The following is a 26,757-nucleotide window of genomic DNA, read 5'->3' on the forward strand; positions in this document are numbered from 1 at the left end:
AAATAATTTTAGCAACGAAAAGCGAGGTAAGACACAAAATGTCACAAATCAATACTGCAAGCTTGAACAATAAAATAATATTCAGTAACATCAAAATGTTATAATCTTGACCAACTGATACCATCGATGAACATATAATATCACGTTACTTCTAAGTTATTTTTCGTCAGATGGTTAATGAAGATGCATAGAAACTCCTTAGATATGCATGAAAACTCCTTACTATACCAAATGACAACACTTTTACATCAGTCGTATCATCAGCTTGTCGTTGGACGATTTGTCACTTGTTTTTTATAACGTATCGTTTCTGACATACCTGATTTCCGATTTTAGCTTACTAGACTGACGACTGCTTATATTGTGAGGATCTACCCGTAAGTCTTACCTTGACCTTACGCAACATCCACCAATTGTGCCTGCGCTGCATTTTGATGATATTCTTGTTCGATTCATAATGAAAATAACATGCTTTTTAATAAAAAGTTGAAACATCATTGAAGTAGTTTCATTTCGTTTTTATAAACATAACCTAACAATTTTAATAAACAAGACTTAAGAAAGAAAGAAACGAGAAAACTGATTTTCTTGCCGGTTCTTCTCGGTAGAATTTACTTTCCGAATCAGTGGCAGCTTCACTTAATATAGTTGATAAATATGGTCTACTTGAGTAAAATATATGATTTGATTTTCATTAACATTATAAACAGTCATATAAAGCCATGTTTTTAATTAAGATTTTTGTCCTTTGCATACCGGCTTTGCACGTACATACATGTTTTATATGTTTATTGTATTAAAAATAAAAATACTTCATTTTAAATTCAGTTAAAAATACATATACGACTGCCATAAATGTCCTATAATTTAAAAAAAAACAGGAATCAAGATTTTTTTTAGATTTAATAAAGAATGAATGAAACATTTCATATAATTATATTAACAAGAACAGACATTGTTCAATTAAAAGTACATTACATTTTGGAAAATAATTAATACAAACCATTTACATGGACAGATAAAATTGCGTATTTCATACAATCAGTTGTACAATAAAATAACATACACATTTAAAATATGTGGTAAAAATATGTTAACTCTGGATGCATAACGAACAACAAGGAACAAAATAATTCAGTACACGAATATTGTTTAAAACATGATTTCCATATACATTTTCCAACCGCTATCACAATTTTTAAGCTATAAGCTTTACTTGGTGGTAGGGCTTCGTGCAAGCCCGTCTGGGTAGGTACCACCCACTCACCAGTTATTCTACCGCCAAATAACAGTACTCATTATAGTTGTGTTCCAGTTTGTGCGTGAGCCGGTGTAACAGGCACAAAGGACATAACATCTTAGTTCCCAAGGTTGGTGGCACATTGACGATGTAAGGAATAGTTTATATTTCTTACAGCGTCTTTGTCTATGGGTGATGGTGACCACTTACCATCAGGTGGTCATATGCTCGTACGCCAACCTACACCATAAAAAAGTAAGGTTCTGCATCAAAATTATCACCAACACCAAATTTTTCTTTTTAATAATACTAATAAACGAGGTCTATGCATAGATTCTCGGGAATATTTCTTCAATATAATTCATGGATGTATTTATTGGGACAGTAAAGGGCGTTTGTTTAAATAGATCGAAAGTTTTCTGTCCCTTTTTCACCATACTCGTTACGACTTTATCGTCTTCGCGTCATATTGTCCAGCTAAAACTTTATTGATAATGTCCGCGCTATCTTTATTTTCAATGATACTGATATGGTTACCTTCTACGAGATGTACCATCACTGGACCATCTGTCAATTTGTCCAGACCATAATTCTCTTCGATCTGCAAGAACGGTGGAATTTCCTTGGGACGTAATAGAACAATTGGAGCCTTGATTTTCTCCAATTCGGCTTGATTGAGTATCATTTTGAAACGATCGAAACTTGCATTGGCGATCGATTCTATAAACTTATCTGAATATCTCTTCTCAACTGGTGATACTTTTATAGCGTATTTAATTCTCTCGTCAAAAGATTCGATTTCCTTTAGAGACTCCATTAGTGTTCCTTTGAGGTCATTGTTTGGGGCGATCATGTCTATGGTTCGACAAATCAAGCTGTTTTGTAGCTGCGTGTCGCTTGTGTTGCAAAATGTAGCGGTTATTAATCCGTAGAGGAAGTCTGGACTGCCATCTATGCAGAATATGGTGCCATTATGACCTGAAAATTTTTAATTGTCAATGATTATTTAAGTAGAAAGTAAAGTTTTTTTAGAACCTTTTTTGTAATAAAGCTATACTTAATCTAAATTTGGTCACTATTTCGAACTCAATATTATCATAATTATCTTATACTTATCCAAGTTTCTATCTGACGTAGTCTAGCCACGTAAAACGATTATTAAATATATGGATTTTATTTTGTTTGGAAATACTTAGTAGGTTATAATTTATATTATACCAAAAAATACTTGTTTGCTATACACTATACTATACTTTTTTTTCGTGTTAATATTAATGTTTTGGGATACCAACCTTCACTTTCCAATAAGCTCGCCAGTTTCAACATAGGTAAAGTACCAAAACTGTACCCGAGAAGTATGTAGGGACTTCCGGGAGTCAACTTTGATTTAACCGTCTGAAACAAATATGCCATTCATAATTTATGTTTTTTATTTCATTCAAGACAATACAAGCCACCTTTATTGATAAATTCGAATGAATTGATTAAGCGTGTTTTAGGTCCTCAAAACTCATGTGGGTAATGTTAAATGATATTTATATAAAAATTAAATCTTTTAAATCTTCTTTATTAATCTATCTATCTGTTATTCTGTCATGCCCAATCAAGTGATTTTAATAAAATTTACTGTTTAAAGCAAGCTTGAACTCCAAGAACGAAAACAGGGACCGTTAATAATTGTCAATTATCATTTGGCGTACAATTCATATAATGGTTCTCAATATAACATGGACTTAAAACACACCCATAAGATTTATGAAAATTTAGATTTATATTATATTCAATTAAATGATTAAACTATCAATTATCAAGTAAAGATTGTGCATATTTAAATGTTCTTATGATCCATACCTTGTGCAATCTGTTGACTAAGGCCTCCAAGGTATCCCCCTTCTGATTGCCGTATTGCATGACACAAATCTTGATCTTAAGTCTACGACATAAGGTCGCCATTCCCGCAGCGCAGCCTTCTATACCCGGCAGCATGAACATTATCAACTCCTTGTCGATGACTGGTATGTCGGACTGTGAAAAAAACTTCACTTTGAATTACATTCAGTAGTCGAAGTAATGTATTGCAGTTAATTGTGTACAGTTCCTTACTACCTTCCTTCCTACTTAGCATATGATATATTATAGAGTTAAAATATTTTTCAAGTCAACGAATTAATCTTTATTAATGTTAGAAATATGTAAGTAACTCTGTCTGTCTGTCGCTCTTTCACGACTATACCAATGAACGAATTTGATGAAATTTGGTATAAAGCAAAATCAAAAAGAACTCCAATAAAGGAAATTCTTTTTTTGCCTGACACATGATAACCAACACCCAAAAACGCGAGCTACGTTACGTATGAGCGATTTTCATTTAAATATTTATAAGCGAATCGATTGTCATATCGATTCCAAGTTTGTAATGGCTTTGTATTCTTAGGTCTTTGTAAAAGTACCCTCAATTAAAGAGAGACTTTTCTAAAACTAATGGTAAGTAATGAATTACTTAGTTCTGAAGAAGTTCTGAAGAACTTCGTCTTAAAACATAAAAATGATACTAATACTGCATAGTATTGATGGTTTTATGCTTTATAAGGCAGATTAATTATTTTTTGGTGTATGACCGTGTCATCGATTTAGTCAATAAAACTGTGGATCTCGAGTTCATCGATTTAAATGCCAAGTCCGGTTGATAAAAAGTTATTGAAATTTACGGACAAAAGTACTCATAGAGCTGGAACTAATGTTGACAATTTGCCACTTCTATTTAAACAAATTAAAGCATATTGTGCTACAATAGGCACGCTATTATGTAATTTTGGAATAGACACACGAATACTATAATTACCTTAGTCCCATCGCTCACCATAGACGGCATATATATAAAAGGTTCGGAAGCCAAATTTTCATCACCGAAGTTCCTTAACAGGATTTTAAGACCAGCTGCCTCATCAAGGATAACAGGACGTGTTAAAAGTGATTTCGATGATTCCGCTTCTCCTCGAGCTGTGAGTTCCAAAAGCCTGTTGGTATGTTAAAATTTATTATGAAATCATGAAACTTCGTGATTTGTTTCGATGTGATTCGATAAATCGATTTAATATTGAGAATTTGAAGAAGTTTTTTTTGTACGAGATAAATTTTCTAGACAAATTAATATAAAAAAAATAAGAATATGTTTATATCCCTTATTATCATACTTTTGGTTAAAACTGAGACAAATGTTACCAAAAATAATGTCAGTTTTAATTTAGGTAAGCGGATTTGCAAATGACCCTCTTTTGGTAAGGGATCACCGCCACTAAGCAATGGCACTGTAAGAAATATTAATCAACTATCGCCAATGCATATTAAGCAATCTGCTGAACTGAGTTATGACTCACTTGACCTTCAAACCGGAAAAAATACTATAAATTCCTGTTTGGGGGTAGAAGTTTAATGAGTACGTGGTATCGAGATGGGATTGCAAAGTCCTCACCAAGAAAATAATAAAAGTTGATTGCGAACTTTATACCACCAGAGGTCATAAATAATATCTTTGGAAATTCTCAATGAAATAGATATAGTAATAAACCTTGCTAATGTTAAGGATCTGATATCTTGCGCTGTCAGGAATATCTCGAATTCCCTCTCTAAAGTTTGTTTGATCTCTACCGCCATCAAACTGTCCATGCCCAGTTCAGCAAGAGTCACTAGTTGAGAAACTGTCTTCAGGTCTTTGATACCTGGAACCCAGAGAATATTAGATGGTAGTGCGAAAAAGTGCAATTTGATTGGTCAATGGTTTGATAATAATCCTTTGCTCAAATTTTGGCAACATCAAGTCAAGATATTTGTTTAAAGTGATGCTTATGTCGAATTAATGATATTTGAAAACCAAACGGCGTTGCCCGTTTCATAAAACTATCATAAGCTATTTGATCTAAGTTTTAAAACAAATCAGTAAAATCGAATGTATCATATTAATCATCATCAATCTATCGAGTTGAATTATCCTTATTTGTGATGAAGTAAGAAATAAAGTCAATTGATATCTTTTTTTTATTTTTAGTTCGTTAGTGAAATATGTTAATAAAAAGTTCAACTCAATTATGCTTCGAAGGATTGTTTATTGCTTTTTTTTACCCATAATCTGCGCAACTGCATCCACCACGCTTCCGCACCCGAAACTTCCAATTCTTTTTTCAGCTACCACTATCGAGGACACTATAACGGCATCCTGTTTCAAGAACTTGTCGAGAGACAGCAGACAGGAGGAAATCCTTTGCTGTAACGTTCCGCCGATTTCCAATTGGACGTCTTCATCTTGCATGTCTGCCACGAGACCGACCTACGCAAAAATATAAATAAATGAACTTTAAATATAGTAATTCTATTTTCCTTAATAATTATTTACTAACTTCGAAAAGTAATTACAAAAATAATAAACAGTTTGTGAATATTGAAACTGAGGCCATTTCTACTAATCTTCCATATTACGATAATCGTTTTTCTAACCGAATTACACTTAGCTATTTATAAACCACGTTAGCTCAACGCAAATTGTAATTTCATGTACCAAAGCTTCGTTTGAGAAAATTATTTTTAAAATCAAAATTATGTGTACTACTACTAATGTTAGCGTAATAATACATGCGTTATCTTTACGTAATTAACCAAACAGTTATATATCTTTTACAATTAACGCAGCACGCTTATGGAACTCCTTGCCCTTAGCGGTACGTCGAGCTAAATCCCTTGAAATATTTAAACGTCGCATTTTCGAATATTATATTGATACTTGAAATCGTATTTTCATCCCTTACCTTTCTCCTCCTCCAATCCTCATTTATTTTAAAATTGTGTGTATGTTTTTCTTACTAGTTATGTGTGTATTTTCTCATTATATATGTATGTATTATTTTTACTACTTTATTATGTTTGTATTATAGTACACCTCCACCCTAAATTTATTTATTTATTATAATGTCCTATGCCAACCGGTTGCCTGGAAGAGATCGCTCTTCTAGCGATAAGGCCGCCGATTGTATACTGTATAACATTGTTTATTTTTTTCTGTTTTAAAATTTTATGTACTTTGCTTGGTGTACAATAAAGTATATTTCATTCATTTCATTCATTCAGTTAGTTTTGGATACTTACGTCGCCCACAGCACCCCATTGCACGGCGAGCGCGGGGAGGCCGAGCTTCTTTCTCTGTTCACAGATCCTCTCCATCACGGAGTTGGAGAAACCGTAGTTGGTCTGACCAGCGTTACCGCGACCGCAGGACACGGATGAGAATATCACGAAATCCCTGGTGTATAGTGAGAAGTGATTAGTCAAAATAATTTGGACTTTAATTGAGATTAATGAAACGCAAAGACTAATGATAAAAGAATGTTTAGTTAATATGTTTTTATATCCATGCAGAATACATGACTTAATTAGAGCAATATTATCAAAATTCTATTTAATCGTCCCTCACAATAATTCTCGTAGTATGAGTCATTTTTAAATACCAGGTTTTGGAAAACGCAACTAGGTAGGAATTCCATTACATCGAGATTATCGTACATCACGATCAGTATAAAAGTAAATGATTTAGACTTATGTCATGATAGTCGCCCTCTATTCAAACAAAAAGTAAAGAATTTCATTTGTGCTCAATTTTAATTTTAATCGTATATTTTAATGTATGTTTTTATTTTCTATTATATAATTTTAGTTCAATAATGTTTAATTTATATTTTCAATAGTATGAACGTTGAGACTACCTATAAATAGTAGAACTTTTACTTTGATAATTTTGAAATGTTATTTATTTTTCATGTGATATTGTACCTACTGTTGGTTGTCCTTATAAAAATAAAATAAAATAAAATAAAATATAATTGTTATTCGTTAATTTTTCTGATGAAAAAATCTACATTTTGGACCGGTGTAGGTGGTAGTTTTGTAGGCAAACATATTATTAAAATAACGATTAAAAGTGGTCGTAAGAAGTCTAATTGAATAAATTATATTCTTGTTTTAAGTTGTGCGAATGCAATACCTTTATTCTAAAAGCAAGGACTAATAATTTCTTGTGTTTAAGCAGTGCCGAGATTGCTCGTTTTGGAATATTTTTTTATGATAACGAAAAAAAACCCACTTTAATTTAGGGCACATTTTCCTCGAAAACTTGTCCAAATTCATCGTAGCCAACGCTTTGGGAGCAAAGGATGTTTTAAAAGTCTCTGGAGTTTGATTTTGGAAAATGGAATCTTTCAATATGACCGCCAAGTTGAATATCGCCTCCACTGTTCCCATACAATTCGCCATCTTTAACATTTGTTCACATCCTTCTTCAGTTGTGACATCGTGCGTTGAAATTTGTACATCAGCTCCATAGCCCGCCCATGCTCTGCCAAAAGTAATGTTAAATCAAATCTTGACAATTTGCAAGCTTATGCTGCTATGTTTTGTCATCTTCCCATATTTTTTCTATTTAAGATATACCCAAAAATGTAAATGAAAAATGTGTTTTTTGATTAAAATTAATAATGAGCTTAAAAATATTTGCAATGTTAATTACTTTAGCCTTGCTGATTGGTAACCATTGCTGATTCCTCTCCTGGAGATGAGCAGCACTTTCCTAGCTCCTCTCATGATGAGCCAATCTGTAAGCTCCAGACCAAAGCCGCCGAGACCTCCTACCACCACGTACACTAATTCTTCATCACACATGTATCTAGAAGGGAAATCAACATTCGTTATGTATCACCAGAAAAAGTCACCTTAAAAATCTACTGAGATTACAATTATTGATAACATACCTTGGAACAGCATCCACGCATATATTCTTAGGTTTTACAAAACGACTGCTTCGTTCCTCATCACGAATTTTTATAATCACTTTGCCAATATGCTTTCCAGCTGCCATGTATCTGAATGCGGTCTCGATTTCGTCTTTCTCGAAAGTGCAGTACGTGAGCGGTCGAACAGCGCCGCTTGCGATGCCAGTAATCAGCAGGTCTCGAAGTGACTGTTCATATTTATATTATAATATATAAAACTATGTTTATATCAAAGGTATCATTGAATAAGACTATAAAAATCCTACCTCCTACCTCTTTAAAAGCTTTGGTATCTTCGAAGATGACGTACAACATAACTCCGTGGAAGGAGATTTCGTTGCGGAAGAAGGAAACGTCAATGAGCGTGTTGTTATTGATGTCAAACTTTCCGATTTCCAGGAAGCGACCGCGGTAGCCGAGACAGCGTATCGAAGCCTGGATTAAAAATTTAAATATTTCAAATAATTAATTTTATTGCTTTAAAATGTTGCTTATCTCATCAATTGGTCAGGTACCCATTGATGAGATGGTCTGAAACCTTTACGAATATTGCGTTGAGACCATGGAGAGGTTTGAGAATGAACACTACCTAAAAACTAAAATAAAGGGTGGTCATATCACCGCCTACGTGATCTGAAGAGTATGATTAAAGAATATGAATGCAAGTAGTATGAATGTTACAGCTTTAATACCTGTAATTTATCATCGGCAAGAGAATTGAGTACCAAATTAACTCCTTTTCCGTTCGTTTCTTTTCTGATCATGTGTTCGAAGGACGTGTCACGAGAATTGCCGATATGACTGTCTGTAAATAAGACGTTAGAGGTTAAAATGCATTTACAGCATTCAAATCATCTGAATCATCGAGAACGAAAAACTCAATTTCATTACCCTTGAGTTGTGGAAAGAGCTTCTTGATAAAGGCTCGTTTCTCCGGCGTACCAACAGTAGTAAACACTTCGCATCCGTAGTGAAGGGCAACGTTTATGGCGGCCTGTCCAACACCACCAGAACCAGCGTGGATTAAGATAGATTCTCCTCTTTGTATCTGGCCTACCATTACCTGTTATAATTAAACAATAAAGAGTATTAATTGATAATAAGTTAAACGGTAATTCTTAACAGAAGATGTATTAACAAAAACAGATAAACGTAATCTGATTACCCATACCCTACCCTTACCCTACCCATACCCATTTACATCTCAGTGTCATTGAAACTTCAGTTTTCCTTCAACACTTCTTATATCTGCAACTCGCTCAAAATGTAGCACAAATCAAATAAAATTTACAGTGTAATATACTTCAAGCCCAAATTTATGACCCTACTTAATAATAACATACTTACCAATGCATAGTATACTGTTCCATAAGCCACAGGCACACTGGCAGCCTCTTCGAAAGTCCACTCATCGGGGATGGCCCATAAGAGCGACTTCTCCGCTTCCACCATGTTAGCCAAACCACTATTCACCACCATGCCCATAACTCTTGTACCACTGTGACAGGTCGTTTCGATTTAAAATTATGTAAACAAACAAAAAACATCAAACAGAAACTGAACGAATCGTACTGTTAATAAATTAAAATATTACAATATATTTTCGAAATATTTTCTATTCATTTAGACAGACAAAAATAAATAGAAACATAAACAATCCCATTTATTATAAGGCCTATTTCAATAATCCCGTCTTTAAGAAAATTTAGATTTTTTTTTCTAAATCAACTTCTTTTAAGTACAAATACCATTTTTCATAGTGAGGCATTCGGTTTTAGAAGAGTTCGCTCATACATAATTCAAGTAGAATAAAGTTTTGATTTTGACTAACTTGGACGTTCTGCCGACGATCTCAAATCCTTGAACGCACTCTTGCGCAAGTCTGCCAGTAGCGACGGAATCGGCCGTCACGCGCCCCATTGCAGTCATTACGTCTCGGAAATTTAAAGCAGCGCAATATATCTGCATAATCAAACGCCATTTTACAAAAATTATAACTTGGAAATAATTAAACACGAAGTATAAACCGACGTTAGTGGATAAGTATACACAATAAAAAAAAAACATTATTTTTTTTTACCGTAGATTCCTACCATGTGTAGGAATTTTTTTTAGTTGCCATTTTACTTGGTGGTAGGGATTTGTGCTAGCCTGTCTCAGTAAGTACAACCCACACATCAGTTATTATTCTGCCAAATAACAGTAATCAATATTGTAACTACAGGCACAAGGGACATAACATCTTAGTTCTCAAGGTTAGTGGCATATTGACGATGTAAAGAATAGTTAATATTTCTTACAGCGTCATTGTCTATGGGTGATGGTGACCATTTACCATCAGGTGGCCCATATGCTCGTCCGCCAAACTATACCATAAAAAGAAGTAAAACAATACATTCGATTCTATAAATAATTTATTGATAACTTAGATAAAATTTCATAATACTTACATTCATACTGTTTTACTTACATGTACAAGAACTTTTTCTGGGTTCTTGAAAACTGGATTCTCTCTGATGGGTCCCTCCAGCCAGCTCAGAGAAGATAGATCTCCAATGGTGACGGTGTTCACAAAGGCATGATGGGTCTTAATTGTATCCAAGTCACCGAGGAGTAAATGACGGTACGTTCCCCATTGACCCTAAATATAAAAAGACACATATTGCCTATAATTTTCTATTTTTAAATTCACATGTGTTACACTTCAAATCATCAAAAGTTCGTTCGTTCGAAACAAGCATCATAATATAACGATTACGTTGCTGGATTCGACTTCAAAGGTTCAAGATTTAAAGCACATTTACGTCATAAAGAATACTTAATGTTATTTAGAGTGCCAATTTTTTCAGACCGTGCCAGCTTATTTGGTTTTTATCCTTTGAATTAATAATGAAATGTAAGTATCTTTCCGAAATATTATTACGTGCTTACTTCTTGATAAACATTTATAGCCAAATCATTATTCAATTGATTTGTATAGAATTCTAAATCCGGCTTAAATGGTGGTGCCGAAGGATCTGCAACTAGAAGACCATAGACTAATTCACCACCAGGTTCTTTCCTCAGACAGTTGGTGAGACCTAATAGTCCATTTTTAGGCTCATTTTGACTATATAAAACGAGTTTTTGTCCATTTTCGAGTTCTTTCTTCACTTTGTCTACCCAAGCGAATGTTTGATCGGCTGAGACGATGTCAATATATTTTGCTGATTTCGTTGGAACTGGTTTTCTGAAGAGGATCACATATTCGAAGCCAGTGTTTTGTATGGTGATGATATCGTATTTGTCAGAAAAATCTTTAGGATTAATAGATTTCTTTTCACGGCTCATGATGAATCCTCCGCTGCGGAGACTTGCTGACACGTCTTTAAGTACCTAAAAATGATAATTAGTAAGACATATTAACAAGAAAAAAATGGTCGTTTATAATTTATTTTTATATTATTCCAACTCATATCATAAACTACTATATAAAACGTTTCATAATTTTTTTTAAACTAAGCAGCTGAAATATAAAATTTTAATTTAAGAGCTGATAGTGCTGTTTGTTAAATTCCTTTATATTTTTAAAATAGGTTTTACATATGACTTACTTCTGGCCTTTGAAGCAGATTAGCACCAATAAGTAGAAGAATATTATTTTCTCCAATCAACTTTTTACTTTCTTTACAAATATTAGATGGCATTTCAACAGGATCCTCAGAAATAATGGACAACTCAGCTTGTACTAGAGGCAAGTCACCTAAGACGTCTGCTACTTTATCCAAGATAGGTTCTAATCCGGCAGCTTTATAAGCGTCGTCAACAATTTCAGCACTTTTAAATTTGTAAATTTGCATGTTTTCAAGAATCAAGTGGACGTTGCTTCTGAGAATGTCTTCAATCGGTAATTGATGCAGTTTTTTTGTTATTATAAAACATTCATTGTAAATTTCAAAAAAGGTTACATTGGTAATTATCTTAGTATATATTATTTTATGACATTGCACTTGGATTTGGCTACGCTCACAACGTTGCTTCGGAGAATGTCCTCAATCTGTAATTTATTTAAGTTTTTTCGTTATTTCATAATAAAAAAAAATATTGTAATTAATTTAAAAAAACGTTATGTTGATGATTTTTTTTTTTTTTTATAAATGTTATTGATTTGGCTATGCCCAGAAAAAAAAACATGTATGTACCTTCATCTCAGACTTGCCGAAGTTGGGTACGAAAACATTCTTTTCTAAAACTGGCACACCGAGAGGAATCCTTTTTGAAATAGGAGTTGCCTGTAAACCTCGAATTTCGACTCCGCCAGCCCTGGTAATAATAAGTAAAATTATGATACCAAAATTGACATTAATTTTTTTCCTAATATGTATGTATTTTATAGGAATACCTGATAATATCATGAGTAGGGTACACCCTTATCTCCATCGAATGCCTCGTAGAATCAGGTTTCATTTTTGATATAGCTTCTTGGTGCATATCTAAATCGATACACAATTTTTCAATACTGGTGGGCACGAAAAGTCCTCGAGTGTCCATAGTAATGAGCTTCATTTGCAGCATACAATCCATAAACGTGATCCAGTTGTTTTTCCATGCCAGGCGGCCGCGTGTGCCATCCACGTTACAGCCGATTACACCTTGGAAGAGGCCACTGCGAATAAATGAAACCTGAGCTATTACTACTTACTCTAAACTAGGATGCTAAATTTTTGTTAAAAATTTTTCCTGAAAAATTAATTAATTATTTTAATGGTAGATATTACCATAACAAAAATATATAATCAAGTAACAGTCATTTATCATACAATTATCTGTACATCCAGGGCCGGGCTATCATATTATATTCTTTTGAATGGGGTAAAACGCGATCTGTTTATTATTGGGTAGGCTGCTGTGTTCTGTGTACAGAGGATTTGATCTCTACAGTTGATGGTGGTTAAACGAAACAGAGTTCTTAGTCAACAATTCGAAGCATTGGAGTCCCGCATTGGGCTGATCGTCGGAACTTCATAGAAGCATATGCAAGTGCTCCTGTGACGTCCCTTGAAGATAAGCATTGAGTTCTGCAGGTTCTTCAGTAGATCAGTGATAATAATATAAATAATCCCTACTTGAAGGTCCTCTATGCGTGAAACGAAAAACCGGTGAGTACACAACTATTTGAAATCATTGCACATTGCAGTTAATCTGTATTTTACCTGTACTTGTAGCCTCTTAGACGTAACTCCTTGTAGAAGTCCTTTCTAAGTAGATGCTTAACATTGAATCTAGTGGATTCCGGCTCAACCGGCAGCATGCGGTAATCTTGTCCAATGTATTTTTTTGCGTATATACATCCAGTCACAATGGAAGTTCCGCTTTCAACGATCTGTTGGAGATTGTTATTGATTTTTTTAAGGTTTCGTGATGATTGTGATATTTTACTTAATGGATAAATCCGAATTCAACAAATGGTCCTAAAAGGTAGGATAAAAACTAGTTGAAGATGTTGCTTCGCTCCTCCCGTCGCTCTTGCCGTCACATACATTAGACATGACTATTATAACGTTCCTTGGGGTTTGCTTTATACCAAATTTCATCAAATTTAGCTCATTGCTTTGGCCGTCAAAGAGCAACAGACATACAGACAGAGTTACTCTCGCATTTGTCTATTTAGTATGTTAAAAACTGAGCATATATTTACCTCAAAATGTCCACTTGCTTTATGAATCATAACAATGAACTCCAAGCTTCCTTTTTTGGGGATGTTTGTGGCTCTTTGGAATCGAACGTTCTCGAACACCACGGAAACTTCTATTAACATCTTCCCCATCATCATTGCAAGACTCTCCCACACCATCACTATGTAGCCGGTTGCAGGGTACAAGTTACGACCTACGGTGGAAAAATTAAGAGGTACAGGATAGTAAGGAGACAAGAATAAGCTAACTGATCCCTGTGACTAAAGGCCTTGTATTTTTATGAAAATATGCCATAGTTTAACGGTCATATTTTGGAGTATACCGAAGAAAGTCCTTGGTGCTGATAGTCTGTACCCGAACATTTTTCGTTGATGTTTGACCGTCATAACTGAGTTATGAGGCTGTTTTGAGACATATTTCCTTTTATTAATGCTTTGAATTACTGCGTAGAATTTTGAAAAGCGAGTAAGCCACTATAATTGCCGATACAAGGTACATCTTACTTCGATGCTGGGTGACTTGAAAGCATTAAATTAATATTGACAGTGCCGATATTAAAGGACGATCTATAGGTTTTTTTTATTAAATGAAATAAATGATGGTACCATCAATAACGTGACCGGCTAGGAACTCGTTCATTTCATCCATAACGGACACATTTACTGTCCTCTCACCAAACGACATCAGAATTTTGTCTTCATACATTTTAGCGTCCCTAAAATGATTATTATATTAATAATAGTAATAATTTAAAGTTATGGCACATTAATTATATTAAAATCCTGGAAATCTAATAATTGGTGTGAAATTGCTTAAGGCTATATGTTACCTTTTCATTGGTTGTAGGAATACCAGCAATAACAACAATAGTGAAATTCGTATACATTTGTTTCTTTTTGCACAAAAATATTGAAAATGGATTTTGTTAGGAATATTGTACGTTATTTTTTTTTCTCGATGAAAATAGACAAATGCATGTTTCTTCACGATATTTTCTTTCACCGTCGAGTATTAGTTGAATTATAAGTGGTGGAGTGGTAGTGGTGCTTGCCTGGGGTTGAATTCAAAATCATCGGTCAAGATGCATGTGTTCTAACCACTGGGCCATCTCATCTCAGTGGAATATGTCCCAGACACTTTTCTTAGTAGGAGAGGAGGCCTTAGCCCAGCAGGGGGAAATTTACAGGCTGTTGCTGTTACTATTTTTTCTAAATATTATTAACCTTCTGTTAATTGAACACCGTAATTTATATTCCTTTAAACAACTACTTTGCTACAACTCAAATCCTAGGAGTACCCGGTTCTTTAATAATTTTTCGTCTACGGATATATGCTCCTTATAAAAAAATAAACTTGAGAATCCCATTTACAATTAATTGACTCTCGATTTACGAATTTGTAATGTTGTACATATGGTTTATACTCACCAGTTGTCTGTGTGTTCCCATTCGACGAGATGTGAGAGCATGGGAGTTCCTCGGGAGACGGGAAACTTTATGGTCGGGTAAATATTGGCTAGGTGCGGGTTTAGACCAGCTTCATATAATCTGTAAATATGGTACTCATTACTTCGACTCAATTAAAATAGTAAGATATTTGGAGTTGGTATTTGATAATCCTAGAACTTCCTAAGATTTTGTGTTAATTAATCAATTTTAATATGGAAAAATAAAAATGTATTACTTACTTTCCTAAGGCCGTGAAGAAAGTTTGTAAATCGTCCTGGGTTTTTCTTTCAATGAGAGGAATGTGGATAATATCCTTGAGAGATCCATATAGCATTGTCTGTAGGATGTCATTTGGGCCAATTTCTACAGCGATAGCGTTGGTAGGGATTAGTTGCGCCGTCTCCTCGAAAAGCACTGGACTCTATTAAACGAATTTACTAAGCTGAGCACAATAATTGGTCATACATTTTCTAACATATCTTAACATAACATCTATTAATGCAAAAGTAACTTTTTGTGTATAAGTTTGTTGTTTATTTCATAGTCAAACCACTGAACCGAAATAAATTAAATTTAATAAGAAGCTTTAAGCCTATGCCCTAATACCTAACGACCAAAGCAAATCATTTTTTTTTGTTTTCTATTACTGTTTTTTAAATTTACTTGGCGAATTTACTCTAAATGTTTGAATTGATGAAGGCGATCTTACTATGGTTATTAATTGTATCTCACATGGAGTCTTCTTTCTTCCTTCCCTAAAGGTTGCATTCATTATATTGAACCGAACTTACTAGTAAATTGTTGGTGTGGTATTCAGCTGAAGACTGTATAGCTTTAGGATCTGCCCACAAGTTCTGCTGAATTGAAGTAGAAAGCCAGCGCTCTGAACGTAGTCTAGGTCTTGGAATTGCTTGCTTCAGATATTTCAGAAGTGTTGGTCCTGATTTAAAATTGGCATGTTAAGTTTTGATGGTTTTTTTTATTGAAACTGAATTGTGATTTTTGTTATAAACTTTATTAGGAAAAACTAAAAATAATGAAATATATGCAGTTCTCTTTACTATATTATAATAAAGTCAACAAAGTCACTGCTTGTGATGTTTAATGACTTTATTAAGACAAATCAGAATGTAAGTTTTGCTAATGTTGACTATTTTTTAAAATAAAATAATGTTCATATATATGAACCATTATAATATCTGACGACCTCTGTGGTCGAGTAGTGTGTACACCGGTTTTCATGTTTACACCTTTCTGAGGTCCCGGGTTTTCTACAGCGATTCCCAGCCAAATCGATGTAGAAAAAGTGCAATAATTTTCTATGTTGTCTTGGTTCTGAGTTTTTTATGGTACCGTCGTTGCTTCTGATTTTCCATAACACAAGTGCTTTAGCTACTTACATTGGGATCAGAGTAATGTGTGTGATGTTGGGCAATACCTATAAATATAATATTGGAATGTATGTTTGTAATATATAGCCGGAGAAAGACCACAGTAGCGTGCAATGGGAGAGGCCTATGTCCAGCAGTGGACAAAACAGGCTGTTGATGATGATGATGATGATGTTTGTAATATTGAAATAGCCCCTTTTTACTCAATGGATATGTATTTATACATGGTACATGGTACACATACCAAAATAACATTTTTTACAATTTTTCTCGGTCTGTCGGCTGGTCTGAATTTTTGTCGGCTGGGCCGATTTTGACAGGACTTTTACTGGCAAATAATTGATACGATAGGGAGTAACTTAGGCTACAAAACATATATTATTTTGTTACATTCAAAGGCGTACAATGTCGCGGGCAGTTTAATATTATAAATATAAATAACAAACTCACCAGCTTCAGCAATGTATCGCGAATGGTAGGCGATGTTATTGCAAGGAACTTCCTTGGCAAAGATTCCTTGCGCTATCAATTTAGCAACAAACATCTTTATTTCATCCATTGGACCAGAAATTACGCTGGAGTGGGGACTGTTGTGACAAGCCACGTCGATTACAGATGGAAGCTTAGATTTTATCTGATTTAAAAAAAATAAAAAAGACACTTTAACAATAAAATCCTAAGGTCCTTTTGGACTATTTGGAATTTAACTCATCTAAAGAGTCCGAACTTACCTCTTCGTATCCAAGTTCTACAACAGCCATAGATCCCTTAACAAAAGAAGTGTCAGTGACAGCCAAACCGATATAATATGCGGAGAGAATCGTCTGTTCAGCTGTCAAACAGCCATCTGCGTAAGCGCAACCTAACTCGCCCAAACTATAACCTGAAATTCGATGAATTTTATTTCAAGCTCGAACCTTCACAAGCCGTATAACCAATTTGGTATAAGCCTCAATACCATCACCTTGGTGGTAGGGCTTTGTGCAAGCCCGTTTGGGTAGGTACCTCCCACTCATCAGTTATTCTACCGCCAAATAACAGTACTTAGTATTGTTGTGTTCTGGTCTGAAGGGTGAGTGAGCCAGTGTAACTACAGGCACAATGGACATAACATCTTAGTTCCCAAGGTTGGTGGCACATTGACGATGTAAGGAATGGTTAATATTTCATCCAGCGTCATTGACTATGGGCGATGGTGACCACTTACCATCAGGTGGCCCATATGCTCGTCCGCCAACCTATACCATAAAAAAAATCAATTTAATAGTTCATTTTGTTATTTACAAGATGTTACAGTTCTTACCAATAATGAAATCGGGTTCAATTCCAACAGTTTTGAGGACATCCGTGAGACCGATCTGAACAGCGGCGATACCGATAAAAGTGTTTGTAACATTATCGTTTATCTTAGCATTTGGATGAGTTATGAGCTTGATCAAATCAATGCCGTGTGGCTCTAAGGCCTTGTGGCACCTGGAGAAAAAATATTAAGCCAATTAGTCAAATATAAACTATTAATATCTTTCAGCAATTGATGATTTTCTTTATTCAGTGTATACTCTAATGTTGTTAACTACTTAAATGAATGATTTCACAATATTTTCATTTTTTTTTTTATTTGAGACATTGTAAACTAAAAACTCAAATTTGGCTTTATTAATTACTGATCATATAAAATCTTACTTTTTAATAGCGGAGGCGAATGCTGGGATTCTCATGAGCTGCTTTGCTATTGGTTCCCACTGAGAACCCAAACCGGGGTATATGAAAGACAGCGGACGACGACCACCAGGGTAGTATTGGATTTCCCTAGATAGTGTCACGCTTTTCGAGGGTGTCGAATCTGAGTTTGAAAGAGTGACATGGGTATTAGAGTAATAAATACGGTGAATAATAGCAAGGAAAATTTAATTTTATTTAATTTACGTCATTATAATTTCTCTTTAACTGTGATAAGGCCTTTTTTTCAAAATAAAAAATTGAAAACATCAAAATAATAATCTTCTTGACGAATGTCTGTGACAGTACCCGTAAATGTAAACGATTTTGATCATTTCCATAAAATATTAAATTACCTAATAAAGTATATCCTCTAAATGCATGACCATCGATATCCTCATCATGTATAGCGTGTAAAAGTCTAACAAGTTCAACGTCAACTGTCCTCGACTCAAGGTCATCAAGAATTTTAGCCACCGCTGATTCAGTGCGACCTGATACGCAGACCAGTCTAGGTAGATCATCTGAAGGTAACCCATTGTTGACCTTGATAAAAAATAGAAATGAAAGAAATATGCTTATCTTATAAAAAAGGCATGCTAAACTTAAGAGCAACAAAAATCTTTATTTATGTACATAATTATCGATTTAAAATGTAACTCAACAAAACTCACCTTCGGTAATGCAACACTTTTGAGCAAGATATGGGCGTTGGCACCCCCAAAGCCGAAGTTGCTAATACCTGCCATTCCTCTATTCCATTTTTGCTTTTCAGTAATTACTTTGAGTTTTCCTTCCACGAGTAGTGGTACTTCTTTTCTTGGAATATTGAAGTTCATATTTGGAGGAATATATCCTGTCATATACGCGATGCAGAGCTAAGGATTTTTTTTGTTATTAGACAATCAATTGAAAATCGAGAAAAGAAATTCGGTATCTTGGTTCACTCATTCAAGGCGATGGCAAAATAAATCGAACAATGGAATGAATCAGAGGAATGAGGAACATTTCGAGGAAGGTCTTGAGCATGTATGTGGATGCATATAGAGGAAGGGGACGACCAATAAAACAATGGATGGATTGTGTGAAAGATGATATGGCTGTAAGGAATGTTACTTTTGAACTGACAACAGATAAGGCAACTATAGAAGAAGAATAAATATCGCGCCAACCCCAAGTAAATTGGGATAAGGTGAGAAGGATAATGAGATTTGAAAAAATCGTATAAATATTTTACGCGTCTTTACACTCGTCACAACTTCAGCAGCCACAGCTTTGTCATGTAAAATTAAATATTTTATAATTTCTGAAATAAAAATCTGAAAATGCTTTTTCTCAATATATTTCAACAATAGAAAACATTCACTTTACTTAATACTTTAATCGGTGATTCAACTACTCAACATTATATGAGATGAGATTAATGGCTTTAAAATCTTGGAAAATTAAATACCAATATAAACTTTATGATTAAGAAATAAGTAATAATAATATCTGAGATGAAACAATAAAAAATTGTTTAAGTAAATTCAACGTATACGTTCTTACCTTCGCAAGAGAACAAAGACCTGATGCTGGTTCACTGTGACCCATATTGGACTTAACAGATCCTATCATAAGAGGATCAGCTCGCCCAGTACAGAAGACGTCACCAATTACGTTAAGTTCTACGAGATCGCCAACCCTTGTACCTGTTATGGACAAAATATTGCTGGGTTGATTTGTGTAAAAAATTGGTATGAATTACTTATATAAGGATCCAAAATGTATTTTACCCAATAACTGTAAACCTTTAAATAAATCGCTTATCATCAAGGAAAATAAATTAATACCAAAGTTATAAAGGCACCTTTATATAGTTTGTTTTTTATAGCACAAAAACGATTTATCCGGTACAAAATAAGTCATGACCTATATTGCCATTTAGTAATATTTGTTAATTTCTACCATGCAGTATTTAAAGATGCATACAAAATAGGTATCGACATACATAATATGTGGTATCGAAATATAGACACTAAAGACAGGGCAGTCACACATTAAAGGCTGCTCAACCTTCTATGTTTGAAATATTCCAAAGCTTAAGGATCGGAAACGAGATTATCCCGTGAACAACCTAAATTACCAACATAGCTTGCAGAACTAACTAACATTTCAGCAGACTGATCCATTGATCTATAGTACCACAAAATTAAGTAGGCTCCGAATTTATAAGTATAACCAATAAAATGTCCAAATTGTATTAGTATTTATTGTTCATTAAATTTAGTTACCTGTTCCATGTGCTTCTAAGTACTCGACGGTACTGGGTGGGATAGAACACTCATCATAAAATTCGTTGAGGAGTATCTTCTGCATAGCACCGGATGGGAAGGTTATACCTTGCCCGTTGTATCCATCACTGTTAGTTTTCGCATGGTGTATTTGTGCATACACTCTGAGAAAAAGGTCTTATGATGATTATCTTATATTCTTAACATATTAATAATTGTCATATTAATTCTTGTATTCTCATTTTATTCGTTTTAATTTGTCTGTCAAATTCTGAGTTGAAATTTAAAAATATCAATAAAAAGAAAACATTAAAGGTAGCTTATTCCGTGATCACTAGACTCAACAAAATTTTTGAGACAGTTATAACAACGGAAAGTGATACAATATACAATATTTTACATAATTAAAAAAGGGTTCCAAGTAACCATATAATCCAAAGGGCATTATTTAAAAAAAAAAACATAATTTACAAAGTTATTGACTATAGAATATTATAGAAGTACCTTCTTGAATCCTTAGCTCTCTGAAGAAGACAAACGACTACTGCTTCAGAACGAACGTAGCCATTTGCGTCGTTGTCGAAGCACTTGCACCTTCCATCAGCTGATAATACACCGAGTCTAAAATATTTTAAATAAATGTATTTAATAAACCTCTTTTTAAAAAAAAATGTTCGTAGAAATTTTATACTAAAATAGTTTTCTCTTCTCACCTAGAGAACTGCAAAGACACGTAAGGATGGAGGCAGAGATTACACCCTCCAACGATGGCTGTGTCACAGCGTCCTTCACGTATAGCTGTGTATGCGTGTTCCATGGCGTACAGAGAACTGGAACAAGCTGTATCCAGAGTGTAAGAGGGACCGCTAACACCGAGCCAATTAGAGATACGGTTGGCTAACATGGCCCGGGAGCAGCTGAAAAATATATTATTACCATAAATAATATTTCCATAATAATATTTTTGGGCTTGTTTTATATGAGCGTCACCAACATTTTTAAGAATTGAAAATAAGGTTACGACAAGGCAACTATTATTAATGTTCCAGCTTGCATTTAAGTGTGATGCTATACTTACATATATTGCACTAAGGGCACAGGTATTTATAATATTTGAACATGCAGAAGTCTATTTTTATTTATTTTTTTATTTTTATGGTATAGTTTGGCGGACGAGCATATGGGCCACCTGATGGTAAGTGGTCACCATCGCCCATAGACAATGACGCTGAGGAGTTAATATTAACTATTCCTTAAATCGTCAATGTGCCACCAACCTTGGGAACCAAGATGTTATGTCCCTTGAGCCTGTAGTTACACTGGCTCACTCACCCTTCAGACCGGAACACAACAATACTGAATACTGTTATTTGGCGGTAGAATAACTGATGGGTGGGTGGTACCTACCCAGACGGGCTTGCACAAAGCCCTACCACCAAGTAAAGTAAGTAATAAGTCATATATAAGAATAGAAGTACGAACGAACTTACCCCGCTATACCAAATCCATTGACATGCATCTTTTCATACATCAATTTGAACGCCGATTCTGGGAAGCAAGTTCCAATGAACACGCCTGTCTTGGTATTGCTCAGTTCCTTTGGATTCAAACCTAAAGATAAACAGGAATTTAAGTGTCGCAATATTTTTAGTTACACTTGTTTAAAATTGAGATGCAAGAGATTTATATTAGATTTATTGGTACAAAATTTTTGGTGGATATTATTTGGAAAAATATATGAGAATGAGATAATTTATAATCACGTATCAAGATCTTGGAAATTCAGTGGTACTCATGCATTTGAACACGCAATTATCGATCTATTGAGCTCGAAAAAGACGAGTACGCGTTATAACTACAGAACCTTCTCAGTTTTTTGTTAATGTGTAATATTTATGTATAATATATTTTGATATATGGCCAATACTGTGTCCAAATAAAATTAACTATGAGCGTTTTTTGTAATATTTTTCAATATCATTTTCGGTAAGTGTAGTCTCATCACACTACCTGTAGCAATTAATAAATAAATAAAAACAAATAAACATTGGACAACATCACATACATTACTCTGATCCCAGTGTAAGTAGGTAAAGCACTTGTGCTATGGAAAATCAGAAATAACGACGGTTGCCACAAACATCCAGACCCAAGACATCGACTCGTCTGGGAATTGAACCAAATCGAACACGGAGGTCGCAATAAGAAGTACCTTAATCATTCCACATAACACTAATGTGCAACAAACCATGGGAACTAAGATGGTCTAGCTCTTGTGACTGAAGTTAGCATTTTTAACACTTAGTATATGTTTCTTAACAAATATTTTCATGAGTAATAAATGTATTATTACTCAGGTTTTTTTTCATTCAATCGGTAAGAATGCATACCACCTGATTATGTGAGGTATCACCTTCAATTGGATAATGGCACTGTTTGAAGTTATACTGGCACTTCAGCCCATAACACAAAAAACGAAACATTGATGGTAGAAATCTCAAATCTGTTAAACATACCCAAGTGGGTATTCATCAAAAGTATAACACCTCGCCTCATTGCCTCCAATGGTGACAGGAGGGCTGGTTCGTTTTTTGCCCAGAGGATCGGAATTGCGATTCAAAATGCTAGCATCCTTACCACCATTCCACGCAGTCAAGATTTATACAGTAACTAGTTTTAGTTCATATTTGTATATAATGTTGGAATAAACAAGCAACATCAGCGTCAAGTCATACAACTTCCCTATTTAAAAAAAAAGGCGGGAGATTTGTAGTTGACACATTGAGAATTGCAATTATAATTATTACGGTGTAATGTGATTATGATGGTTATTTGTGTTGTAGACTAAATGTTTTTCTTTTGTGGTAGATTGATTGTTATTATAAATTAAAGATAATTGTTTTAGAGGTTAACCTACTTCCTACTTCTGGTTCTAAAAATATGTATTTAAGCATTTAATGTTGTTAATTCTTATGTTAATTAATAAATTTATATTTTTAAGTGGGCTTACAATTATTTATTCGTTAATAAATAAAGGTAAAAAAATGGTTACCAGCGTCAATTATAGCTTCATATGTTTTCTCCAAAATTATTCTACCCATAGGCTCCAAGGTTTGTGCTTCTTTGTAGTGCACTCCGAAGAAGGAAGCGTCGAATTTTTCAATGTTATTTATTTTGCCAGTACGCTGCGGGATCTCTGGGTGCACGAGCTTCCAACGACGAGTATTCTCCGACACGAGGTCCACCTGAAAACAATGACGTAATTATTGATGTCTTTCTTGCTATTCTTCTTAATTGCTTGCTCTCATTTAAAACAAAAAAAATATATCTGACAACGCTACCTTATTAAACAAGTTCTCTTGCAAGTGTACGACTGAGTCCGAATCAGGAAAGCAACCGGAGATACCGGTGATGTAGATTTCGTCTCCGGGCGATGGATGCGATACATGATTGTCTGACATTGCCATGTCTTCTGAGACGAGTGTGGATTCCATCTAAAAAAATACGCACTTTAACTCAATAAGCGTATTGGAATAAATATAAGCGAATTTTCAAATGGACCACCCGATAAGACATGTGAGTCGAGATGGCCCAGTGGTTAGAACGCGTGCATCTTAACCGATGATTGCGGGTTCAAACCCAGGCAAGCACCGCTGATTCATGTGCTTAATTTGTCTTTATCATTCATCTCGTGCTCAGCGGTGAAGGAAAACATCGTGAGGAAACCTGCATGTGACAAATTTAATAGAAATTCTGCCACATGTGTATTCCACCAACCCGCATTGGAACAGCGTGGTGGAATATGTTCCAAACCTTCTCCTCAAAGGGAGAGGAGGCCTTTAGCCCAGCAGTGGGAATTTACAGGCTGTTGTTGTTGTGTTTGTTGTTGTTGATAAGACATATTAAACATCTCTAACGTCATATAAGTCGTATGTTAGAGATGTTGCCTGCAAAATTAAAAAAAGACCCATTGAGTTTCTTTCGCCGGTTTTCTCAGATCAGGGTGTTCCTTTTTCCGAACCGGTGGTATTTCTTTAATTTGACCATCACTAATTATGTAATGCTTCTATGTTGAATAAAGGAATTCGATTTCGAGTTTATAATAACATTCACTATTCAAAGTAGAATAGACCGGCTAAGTGCTGCTGTTTGATGGTACCATATATAATGAGTAACTTCCATCATCCTTCTGCCCTTATCCAAATTCTAATTGGGGTCGGCACAGCATGCCTCTTCTTCCACACGTCTCTGTCGGACGTCATCTCACAAGTAACATTCTTTCTAACCATACCGTCTTTCACACAATCCATCGTTTCTTTGGACTTCCTCTACCTCTATATCCATCCCCATCCATGTTCGAGACCTTCCTTATAACATGGTCCTTATTCTAATATACACGACATATATCTTACAGAGCTTTAGAACAAATAAACTTCATAACATTTTGGAAAAAAATAATTTGTACTCACCATGTCAATTACGTTTGTGTTTGAAAAATGAGTATTCAGGGATCAACTTTTATATAGTCGAAATTTATTATTTTATTAATAAACATATAATATAAGTACCCAAAAATATGCATATCGGAAAAATTTTCAAATTTAACTTGCAAATTGCTTGATGTTGCATTTACCGATTTATAAGAATGATAGTGTAGTTTTATTTTAAGTTTAATTTTGTTTTATTGAAGCCAAAAAAAACGGAAAAAATTAAATAGTTAATGATGAAATTGTAAATTTGGAACACCAAAAATATATCTAATGAAGATCTTCTATGAAAGGGCCTGGAATGAATTATTTTTGATCTGTTATGAGACCAATATTCAGAGTTTAGCTGAACGTTGGTTTCCAAATTATCAGAATGTTTAACTTCAGTATGCACCAGCTGGCTCCACCTTTCTGTAGAAAAAAAGTTATACACGGTGGCTCTATATGCTTATGATTTATGAGTAACACTTTATGCCTTCTCATTGAGCAAATCATAAAATTAGCTCGTGCAGAGCAAAATTGTGTCATCGTTGTTTGTGTATATAGGACCAAATATAAATACATATAGGCCCAGATATCACTACATACTATAAAACAAAGTTGCTTCCTCTGCCCCTATATCCCTATCCCTATGTATGCTTAAAGCTTTAAAACTACGCAACGGATTTTGATGCGGTTTTTTTTTAGATAGATTCTTTCGAGAGGAATGTTTTTATATATATGTGGACAATTTAGTCAAGAAACACTGATAAATTTAAAAGTTTGTAGGGTGATGTAAAAAAACAAATTCTTTATATTTAGTATCAGTATTGCACCCGTGCGAAGCCTAGGTAAGTCTCTAGGAAATTATAAAGTGCGAAGATATATCATATTAGCGAGTTAACAGTTGATAGCGCAACTTGGGAATAAAACAATCACCTCCTAGCGATATCTTTTGACATTAAGGATAAGAAAAAAAAACACGTTGCATTTACATCGCCGGTTCTCGACCTACCGAACATTATTTTATACTAATAATTTAAATGTTATTCATAAAAATTTACTTAAATAAAAGCAACATTTTCATTAATATTCATGAACAGCTTAAATTTTGTATATGTTTTTAAATGTGCATGTCATTTTACTTGCACATGTTATATGCATATATACAAATTTACATCCCGTTACAAATGTATTCTGGCATCCATCACTTCTAGTTGCTTTAAGCGAGTTGTTTCAACGAATAATAGGTGCTATTCTTTTGGGTATATTCGAGTACAACTTATTTCTTTCATCTCTTTTGATATACTTTACATTCCCTTTACACTCCCCCAGGTTGCTCCTCATAACACTTCTCGAGTTTACTAATTAAAAAATATTTACTTTTCTCACCATTCTATTATACTCCTTTCTAAAATGCGACGTTGCCACTCTTACTGAGAATAGGTACCATAAAAGTAAAACATAGTAGGTCATCATCATCATCAATGCATCAGCTGAGTTCGACTAAGACGAGTAACGTCTAAATTATCAAAATTAAAAAAAAGATACAGATTCACGAGATCAACATTCATTTATTAAATATATTTGACTTTATGAAAAATAAAGTGTCAATTATTATTGTAATATATGAGACAACATCACATACATTACTCTGATCCCAATGTAAGTAGCTAAAGCACTTATGTTATGGAAAATCAGAAGTATCTTTACTTCTGATTTTCCATAACATA

General features: G+C 34.3%; 1 protein-coding gene across 1 annotated transcript; it reads right to left on the reverse strand.

Annotated features, from left to right (window-relative positions):
• Nucleotides 1-1,682: 1,682 nt before the first annotated feature.
• Nucleotides 1,683-24,820, reverse strand: LOC124533124 (fatty acid synthase-like). Its single transcript, XM_047108288.1, has 40 exons — nucleotides 24,782-24,820; nucleotides 23,900-24,052; nucleotides 23,611-23,803; nucleotides 22,049-22,169; nucleotides 21,272-21,475; nucleotides 21,063-21,179; nucleotides 20,559-20,722; nucleotides 19,834-19,976; nucleotides 18,960-19,163; nucleotides 18,642-18,831; nucleotides 18,250-18,409; nucleotides 17,870-18,039; nucleotides 17,298-17,449; nucleotides 17,017-17,200; nucleotides 15,967-16,115; nucleotides 15,415-15,596; nucleotides 15,155-15,274; nucleotides 14,333-14,442; nucleotides 13,730-13,920; nucleotides 13,245-13,414; nucleotides 12,434-12,697; nucleotides 12,235-12,354; nucleotides 11,646-11,937; nucleotides 10,984-11,427; nucleotides 10,523-10,693; nucleotides 9,884-10,014; nucleotides 9,400-9,550; nucleotides 8,944-9,115; nucleotides 8,745-8,857; nucleotides 8,326-8,487; nucleotides 8,032-8,240; nucleotides 7,791-7,946; nucleotides 7,368-7,619; nucleotides 6,377-6,530; nucleotides 5,360-5,564; nucleotides 4,809-4,959; nucleotides 4,083-4,257; nucleotides 3,092-3,265; nucleotides 2,533-2,635; nucleotides 1,683-2,218 (listed from the first exon to the last, which is right to left on the reverse strand). The coding sequence occupies exons 1-40, from the start codon at nucleotides 24,818-24,820 to the stop codon at nucleotides 1,683-1,685; spliced, it is 7,251 nt and encodes a 2,416-aa protein (XP_046964244.1).
• Nucleotides 24,821-26,757: the final 1,937 nt, after the last annotated feature.

Source organism: Vanessa cardui, chromosome 10 (genome assembly GCF_905220365.1).
Source record: "Vanessa cardui chromosome 10, ilVanCard2.1, whole genome shotgun sequence".
In the NCBI taxonomy this organism is placed as follows: domain Eukaryota; kingdom Metazoa; phylum Arthropoda; class Insecta; order Lepidoptera; family Nymphalidae; genus Vanessa; species Vanessa cardui.

Coding starts and splice junctions, on each gene's coding strand:
- LOC124533124 (XM_047108288.1), bottom strand. CDS start 24,820: ATGACGTCCGACAGAGACGTGTGGAAGAAGAGGCATGCT. Junction 14,443..15,154: donor TGGGAACACACAGACAACTG/GTGAGTATAAAC, acceptor TAATCATTTTAG/GGACGCTAAAATGTATGAAG. Junction 11,428..11,645: donor ATCTGCTTCAAAGGCCAGAA/GTAAGTCATATG, acceptor TATCATTTTTAG/GTACTTAAAGACGTGTCAGC.